The 9,321-nt window shown below is 43.8% G+C and overlaps 1 protein-coding gene across 1 annotated transcript in view; it reads right to left on the reverse strand.

The window, feature by feature from the left end:
* Positions 1 to 7,124, reverse strand: part of POLR1H (RNA polymerase I subunit H) — a 7,987-nt gene extending 863 nt beyond the window's left edge. Inside the window, exons 1-4 of the mRNA XM_075276257.1 lie at positions 7,050 to 7,124; positions 6,707 to 6,837; positions 4,648 to 4,751; positions 1,155 to 1,264 (exon numbers count right to left, since the gene is read on the reverse strand). Coding sequence (XP_075132358.1) covers positions 1,155 to 1,264; positions 4,648 to 4,751; positions 6,707 to 6,836 — 344 coding nt within the window. The 5' untranslated portion in view covers position 6,837; positions 7,050 to 7,124. The remainder of the gene's footprint in view (positions 1 to 1,154; positions 1,265 to 4,647; positions 4,752 to 6,706; positions 6,838 to 7,049) is intronic.
* Positions 7,125 to 9,321: the final 2,197 nt, after the last annotated feature.

Below are 9,321 nucleotides of genomic sequence, written 5' to 3' on the forward strand. Positions count from 1 at the left end.
ATTGTTCTGGTCCTCAATGGACTAGAACAATGGACAGCTCTATGCTAATGTTGACATACCATAAGGAGACTAAAAATACAGACTGAAATTGTAGATTTGTAAGGCTGCAAGAGGTTTTCACATCTCCTTCACCGGTGGAGGGTGCACCTTATTTATGACTAGGCACACATCGCCTCATAAATCACACACATCCTCTGCTGAGACATGTGCCTGCACTGAAGCCTAAGCCACCTTGTAACTTGTGTAGATTTCAGGCATTACACTTAGAAACTTAGGTAAACTATTATAGATCCAATAGGGCCAGCGGCCCTGCCCATGCTGCGACCCTCATATGTAACAAACACTGTAACCCAGGAAAGTGGATAGGGTGTCATAGAAGACATTTGCTACATTTTCCATGCCATGTACACTAGAAAACTGATGTTCAATGCATGATAAATCTACCCCACAATGTTTAATAAATTCCTCCTATCCACATTTAAAATGTAACTAAACTTTCGATTTTCTGGCGGTATTTGTGTCATTAATACATTTTTTAATAGGCTTTTATAGCTGTTCCTGCCTCTCACTGAGTAACAGTGTGTGGAGTATGGGCTATGTAAAATGTAGAGAAAATAAGGGTGGGGGAGGGTCAATCAGATATCTTGGCCGTTATAAAATGTAGAAACTTTCTTTGTTGCAGTGCTATCTATATTTCTATAGATGTATAGGCAAAAGTACACGGCAGCAAAGATTCATGGGTGCTCAACCCAGAGTTCCACAATAATATCCAAATAAAAGGCAGCCCCCCCCCCCCAAAGTACTTCAAATAGATGCGGTGAGATATATTGCATGTTGCAATGTCTTAGCTCACATAAGTGTCCCCTCCCTCCCCCCAAAGAAAAAAGATAAAAAAAATTAGGAAAATAAATTGAGATACTCACCTGCCAGTCCACTTTTATCACAGCCCAGGTCCCCACTGCTCCTGCTATGTACACAGGAAATGCCTGAGTTCAGTGGTTTCCCATCACAGCCAATGGCTGGCTCAGTGGGCATCTCCAGGTGTTTCCTATGTGTCAAGAGCACTGGGGGACTGAGCCAGCGAGGGAGAGTATCACACCAGTTTAAAACATAAATGACAGGTAGCTGTACACAGAGTACACAAAGATACGCACCGGCATTGCACACATGTATAAAAAACTGTCTGCCCCTCATCTGCTGAGCGCATCTGCCTTGTGTAATAAACCATCTTTTCACAACCACATCGGCTGCAGCGCCTATCGATCTGAAAGACAAAAGACTCATAAGATTGCTAAATATATGCAAAATATAATGACACTGTATTATAAATGGTTTTAGGTAAATAAAGCATTTTTCTAAGATTACATTTTGGTGCTTTTTTGGCCCAACCCCTTTAATCACTGCACCCTTGTCGAGCAAGTAGCACAATGTATCCGAAACAGTTAGAGGACCTTTCACCACCTCCACCAATTCAAGTTCTTAGCATGTTAATTGGTGTTGCTGCACGGACTGCAGCTGGAATTTTCCTTCGAGCCTCGACAGTGGCGTAACTAGGAATGGCGGGGTCCCGTGGCAAACTTTTGACATGGGCCCCCTCCCTTCCTGACCGACATCAAAGACCTTGACCAACCGACCCCCGCCGCATTCCTGCACGCTCTATTGTCCCCCATAGTGGCCCCTGCACACAGTATTATGCCCCATAATGAGCACCCATGAACAATTATTATACTCTGGGGTCTTTTCAGACCCCAGAGTATAATAATTGGAGACCCTGAAGATAACCTCTTTTTAATGCGTATAGGTTTCCGTTTGGGGGGTCCCAAGCAGACTCCACAGACGGAAACCTGAGCGCAGATGTGAACCGGGCCTAAGCATCACATTATAAAATACTATTCTAGTGTGTATAATGGTAGACATGTATAGAAGCAAATACAGACAGACAGACAGACAGACAGACAGACAGATAGATAGATAGATAGATAGAAGACATGTATAGAAGCAAATACAGACAGACAGACAGACAGACAGACAGACAGATAGATAGATAGATAGATAGACATTGATATGCTGTATATACTTACACATATACACATCTATTCACACACATACATACATACATACATACATGATATACACACACACAGGACTCACACAGTATATAAGACACATGATGTAAACACATAAACACATCTATACATATTTTACCCCAAAATATACTTACATGTGGCTGAATGCCTGGCTGCCCAGAGAATGGAGGAAACTTCTGTGCAGCTGTCTGGCAGTGAAGAGAGCTGCTACATCGACTTCTCCTCTCACACTGCGATGCTGAGGAGGGGGAGAGGCGGCACAGGAAGCTGCTCAGTGCAGGAAACTTTACAAGAAGTGATCGGCAGCCCCTTGATCTGCAGATGATTTCTCTGCTGCCGATCTTCTCCTTATGGTAAGGAAAGTATGGGGCCCCTGGGAAATTGCCCAGTTTGCCCCCCCCCCCCCCCAAACGCCGGCCCTGGGGCCCGTTACTGGCTGTAACTCCAGCCGGTAACGGCCCATTAAGGGAAAAAAAACACGCAGGGGTAGTGGCTGTCGCCGGGCCCCTAATGTCCCGGGCCCTGTAGCAGCCGCTGCCTATGCTACCCTGATAGTTACGCCGCTGAGCCTCGACCACTCCTGAGCAACTAGCACAGTTAGTTTTGGTGCCTGTGCAGTTCAGAGCTCCAATCAGAAGCAGCCAGTGTCAGAGCTCAGAATCACACACCTTGCCTAACACCGCCCTTCTGATAGTACAGAGTCTAAATAGTATATCAGGCACCAAAAATAACAGCATTAATTGCTGAAGAATGGTGGGTGCTACAGAAAAAATTCCAACGGTGCCAGAATCAGTGGAGTTGGGCCTATTAAAATATGTTAAGAACTGGAGTTGGTGAAAGAAGGACCTCTTTAAAAAACGTGGTATACATCAGTATGCCAGTATTTTGAGCATTTTCATTTATAAAAGGTTTACCAGGACTTATTCACTGATGACCTATCCTAAGCATCAATTAAAGATATTCAGGGGTCTGACATACAGCTACTTTAAACTGCTCCCATAGTGCTATAGATGCTGTTAGCAGAATAGAAACCATACCTTTCTTGAGTTTCAGAGCTCTAGGGATGGGAAGAAAAAGCACTTTTAGGGAGCCTTCACACGGAGTTACACTCCACTCATTCTGAACGTAAAACTCGTTCAGAATAAGCACGTAAAAACCAGATCCCATTGATTTCTATGGGTGCCAGGATACGCGCGTATCACATTGAAAGCAATAGGTGTGTGTGTGTATATGTGTGTGTGTATATATATATATATATATATATATATATATATATATATATATAAAAAAAGCCTCCCATTGATTTCAATGGGGAGCACGCGTATGCCGGCACCCATAGAAATCAATGGGATCTGGTTTTTACGCACTCATTCTGAACGAGTTTTACATTCAGAATGAGCGGAGCATAACTCCGTGTGAAGGCTCCCTTATTCTTTATTCATATGAGGATGTTGGAGCACAGGGGCAGTTTTCTTCTAGTACTGAGCACTGCTGCATCATCACTATACAGGCCCATCATGCATCAGCTCCTCCCCCTGGGCAGTCTGAGGATCAACTGACACTAGGAGGATCAAATCATACTGCTCTGGGGGAGGAGCTGAATGTAGGATGGGTGTGTTTAGTAATGATGCAACAGTGCTCAGTAATAAAAGAAAACTTCTCTTGTGCTCCAAGATCCTCATTTTAATAAAGAATAAAAGTGCTTTTTCTCTGGGGCTCTGAAACTTATGAAACGTATAGTTTTTATTCAACTAAACACCATCTACAGCACTATGGAAGTGGTTTAAACTAGCTGGGGGACAGTGATAGACTCCCTTTCAACTTTTTGGCCTGTTAGAAAAGTACAAGATAAGGTCATTTTCCTACTAATGTGACTGGATTTGTGAGTTATGTACACCCTTATGGTCCTTAGCTGTGTCACGTGACCAACATTCTGATTTACATATCATGTTATATATATTCCTATGAAACTCACATTGAGGGTCTCAAAAGAATAGAGAAACTGACCATCTGCCCACACAAAAAATGTTTAGCTGCTCTCGCCACCTACACTTACCTACTATATCCCCTGCCATGTTATTAATTTAGCTGCAGAGATGCTGTGCCTGTATAACTCACATCAACACTACAGCCAAACATGACAACAAAAATTGGCAAGAACCACAGTAGTAGAAAATAAGTATGTTTTAAAATATCACTTTTTAAAATATTTCATAAAAGTTAGGGGGCGTTCACACTACCGTCGGTGTCCGACAGGTAGTGTCCGCTCCTAATGTCCGTGACAGATTTTGAGCGGACACTAGGAGCGGACACTACCTGTCGGACACCGACGGTAGTGTGAACGCTCCCTTACTATAGACAGAGTTTCTGATTATCTCGACAACTTCCCCACATTTTGTTAAATAAATAATATATAACAATAAAAGACATTTATTAGACCCTTTCTTCAAAAACTACAGACTTGTGAATCAGACTCCATTATGTAATATTTGAAATCTGGCTCGACAAAAGAATATTTTGCACATATTTTGAAATCTCTATAGATCATGCAGTATCTTACCAGGGGTCCTTTTAATGCTCCAGTTTCATCACTTTCATTTAACAAAGCTAAGGTGTCAAGCTTATTAAACACCACCGACCTCTGAACAAATTTCCCCAGGAATTCTATAAAACAGATGGAGAGTATAAGTGCCATACATAAAAACAATGACTAAAAAAAACACATTTAAAGAGGTTGTCTACTTTCTGGTTGAGTTTCAGAAAAGCAGTTACAGTACATGGCAGTACATAGTATAGAAATCCAACTGTTTGCTGAAGGGCTTACCTTAGCCAACTCTGAGAAGTGTTCTCCCTTAAAGGGCATAAAATGTTTTTTGTTTTTATTTTAAATGTCTATTGGTTCTATTAATGGGTTAATAAATGTACCTATATACTTTTTAGTGTGTTTTGAGTGATTTCTGGGTGTCTCTGGGGGCCCCTAGTGTCTCCCACTTCTGCTTCCTGCTATGTAACTTCCTACCCCCCCCCCCCCCCGTCTAGCTATCCTATATGTCCTACCCTACCTACTCAGCCCAACCCCTAACCCATATTACATACCCTGTTTCCCCGAAAATAAGACACCCCCCCTTCACCTTCTGGATCACATACGCACTCCGCTAATTGTTCCCTGCTTTGTTTGCCAATTGTTCCCCGCTCCAGCCGCTGCATAAAACATCCCCCAAAAATAAGAAAGGTCATATATTTCGTTAGCTAATTAATTATAAGAACATGTCTTATTTTCGGGGAAACAGGGTACTTACCTCCATGGCTTCTTCCTGTGAGACGGCCTTTTCTCTTCCTGTAGTGTGTGCGCGCACTTCTAGGAGAAGAGCATGCACCCTGCCAGCACAGGATGAGGACCCGTTTCACCTGAAGAAGCCGTGGATGGGGGGAGTAGTAGTGATGATCCTTTTCCTGAAATGGAGAAACGGATCGTCACCGGATTATCAGAAAATGTCACATCACTTCCCCAGCAATATGGGTAAATACACATTTTTTTTTATTATTATTTATTATTATTATTATTATTTTGAGAAAGTAGGAGGGTGTTTACATTAGTGTAGGGTTTTTAAAATATCCTGGACAACCCCTTTAAAGGGGTTATCTGGGAACTATATTTTACTTACTTCCTGCCTTTTAGGTGGTGAATGTCTGGCTTCTGTGCCAGTTCTCCTCGTCTGATCATATATGATGGTATTACATGTATGTGGGGCCCAGCAGACGCCATCAAAATAACAGTAAAGTCAACCCCTATATGCATGTAATACCAAAACCAGGGAGAAAGGAACCAGCTGCTGGTTCAGATCACATGGCCAGGTGTTCAGCTAATGATCACAGCATCTCTACCACTATGTAGCTGATGCCACTGAGCCACCATGCTCCACTGATTTCCGAGCAGTTGGGAATGGTGGGGGGGCTACAGAGAAAATTCCAAGCAATCATTTCTGTCACTTTCACTACAGATATACTCTCTACTGTCAGGTGCTGGAGCAGAAAGCTAGAGACCACCCGTCTGACAGTAGAGATCATAAATATGCTGAAAGTAACAGAAACTATTACTTGGGAGAGAGAGAAGATTGCTTGGTATGTGCAAAAGTAAGGCTGGATTCCCATCTGTGCCTGAGTCTCTGTTGCAGCGACTGCAGGAAATCACCAAACAAAAAGCCCTGCAAAATCCATCTTTTATGTCCAGTGGTTTCAGTTTAAAACAACAAAGACCCAACAGATCCCATTATAATCAACGGAGATCATCGGGCACTGCTGGTATTCTTTGTTTTTGTTGTCTGTGTCCATTTCCAGACCAGAGCAAAGAACATGGTGGCCCAGATGTAACCACAGATTGCTCAGTTTTTTATTCTGCCATATCCTGACATGTCATGACTTTCTTAGAATTTAAAGGGGTTGTCCAGGATCTGAAACAACTTGATACTGATAACCTACAAGTATGTGTTATAGTATGCCCTGAAACAATTCTTCTGCCATTTCTGAATTTTGTATTTTTTTTTTTTTTTTTTTTTCCCTTATCACGTGACGCCGGTAGGGGACGCTATAGTGGAGGAAAGCTATGCTGGGATACTTGCCTGTCACATGTGTACGTTGACCGCAGCAGAGGCAGGTAACAGTATCATGGAGACCAGGAGGGGGCAGCACCGAGCCACAGTCTGAGCAAAAGTCAGACTCCGAGCAGAAACACGTGGGAGCTTTGTCCATGCTGCGGAGGAGACAACATACATAGCGGTCATTATGGACGAGCAGTCACCGTATTCACACCCTGTCCCCGTATGTGCCCACAGCCCACGTGTAAAGCTGGGTTCTATGTATCTATGAACTACAAAAGCCAGCATGACCAATCCCTCCCGTTCACAAGCTAACATAGCTATGAGCCTCAGAGCCTTCACATCCCGCTTCCCCTCATCTACTCACCCGCTGGATGGCCGCGTACCGGACACCACAAAGCTCTAGTGTACAGTAGATCTCCGTCACAGCCGGCAGTCACGTGTCTCTACCGCTGATCATAGAGCTGTAGCAACTTGCAGTAGTAGCGCCACCTGCTGGCTGTACAGAGGCTGTGACCAGACCCCAGCCACTGCTCACTAGGAGCCGGACACATGGCCATTAATCGCGCCCATTTTTCAGATTATATCCTAGCATTAGGATAGAAAATACATGGGAACTACAAGGCTGGCTTTACTCGTTATTTACAGCCTTAAAAACCAATTAAAAGTCCCTCAAATTAGACTTACAGTGTCCTAAATCCCATAGGCTATGTTCACTTGTGTGCTGTTTATTAAGTTGTCCCCTTCAGGGGCGTAACTTGAGGGCGTGCAGTTGCATCGGGGCCCGTAAACACTGGCATTAGTATTAAGGAGGCTCTATCAGCAAAATTAGAGCCCCGTTTTAAAATAATACCCTAAAAACGATTATTCAAATGATACTTACCATGCACACTGGGCAGTCCTGTACTGTCCAACGTCATCTTGTTGTCACGCCTTCCTCTTCTTTCTTCTTACAGCGACGTTCTCCTGTCCTGGCTCTTCCCCGCCTTGATCTTCTGTTCTTCCAGCGGGTTGTGTTCAAATCCTGCGCATGCGCAGTAGCGCTCCCTCCGCAACGCTACTGTGCACGCATCAGCGCCATTTTTGTTGTAGTTCTAAGTACCCCTTAGAACTACGCGAGCGTACTGCACATGCCCGAATTTCTTCATTCCGGAAGAAAGGAAGATGAAGGCGTGGAAGATGCAGGACAGAAGGGCGTCACTGGAAGAAGAAAGAAGAGGAAGGTGTGACAGCAAGATGACGTCAGACAGTGCAGGCTATTCATGCATATGTGGGGCTCATACAGCATAATTTTGCTGATAGAGCCCCCTTAAGATTACCGCTTCTACCTGGCTCATAAACCAAGGCGACCCACAGGGAGGGGCTAAATATCAAGTTGAAAAAAAAATTAAAAGTTTAAAGGACGACTATATACACCCTTGTAGGGATAAGCATGGGCTGTCCAGATGTATATAACCAACAGGCGATCCAGAACTAGTTAAGGGGCCAGAGCTTCCTAATAATTCAGCATACCTACCAACCATCCCAGATTCAGTGGGACAGTACCGGATTCCGGTCCTATCCCGCTGTCCCGGTTTCAACTCATTCATATCCGGAGGACGCAGAGGAGTTTAATACAATGATGCGACAGGAGCCATCTGCAGACAGCTCCTGTTTCACCACTGTGCCCTCTGTGTGCTCCAACCCGAGGAGAGTATCAGTGTTTTTTTATGCTTAACTTTGGTGGCAGATGAAGGTGGGACATTAAACTGGGACCAAATGAAAGGGGGACATTAAACTTGGGGCAGATGGAGGTGGGACATTAAACTGGGGGAAGATGGAAGAGGACATTAAATTAAGGACAGATGAAGGGAGGGGGGTCATTAAACTTGTGAAAGGTATGGGGGAATATTAAATGGGGGGTCGATAGACGGGGACTTTAAACTAGGGGCAACTGGAGGAGGACTTTAAACCGTGAGGGTAGATGGAGGGGGATATATCTGCCTCTAGTTGCCCCCAATTTAATGTCACCCTCCAGCTAACCCCGTGGTTTAATGTCCCCCTCCAACTGCCCCATAGTTTAATGTCCCTCTCTAGTTTCCTCCAATTTTGACTGGGCCACCAGGAGATGTACTTCATACTGTGGGGCAGTTGGAAGGGAATATTATAATGTGGGATATATAATGTTAGTGTGACTGTAGGAGCATTATACTGTGTTGGGGCACAAAGAAAAATTAATGGGAATGTGAAGTGGGTGGAGATACATTTGCCACGGCAAACATTCTGTCCCTCTTTCTATCCTTTGAAAGTTGTGAGGTATGAATTTAGGAACATCTCGTGCCAGCCAAGGACTTTATGAAGACTGGTGTATAGAATAAGTTAACACTAGGGTCACACAAAAAAGAGGTCACATATGGAAACCCGTGGATCCCATAGACTATAATGGGGTCCGCCGGGTCTCCACCACAAACGGTAGAGAGAAAAGTCCTCCTTGACTGACTTTTCTCTTCGCCAATTTTAAGTAGAGTGTTGGATGAAGTCTCATACTGAGACGTGACTTAAGCACAATAAATTCCCCCTCTGTGTATGCAAAAATGGGAATATACAAACAATGAGAGATTGTAAGACACAAAGCAAAATAATAAAATAAAACAATGAGA

Source organism: Leptodactylus fuscus, chromosome 5 (genome assembly GCF_031893055.1).
Source record: "Leptodactylus fuscus isolate aLepFus1 chromosome 5, aLepFus1.hap2, whole genome shotgun sequence".
Lineage (NCBI taxonomy): Eukaryota > Metazoa > Chordata > Amphibia > Anura > Leptodactylidae > Leptodactylus > Leptodactylus fuscus.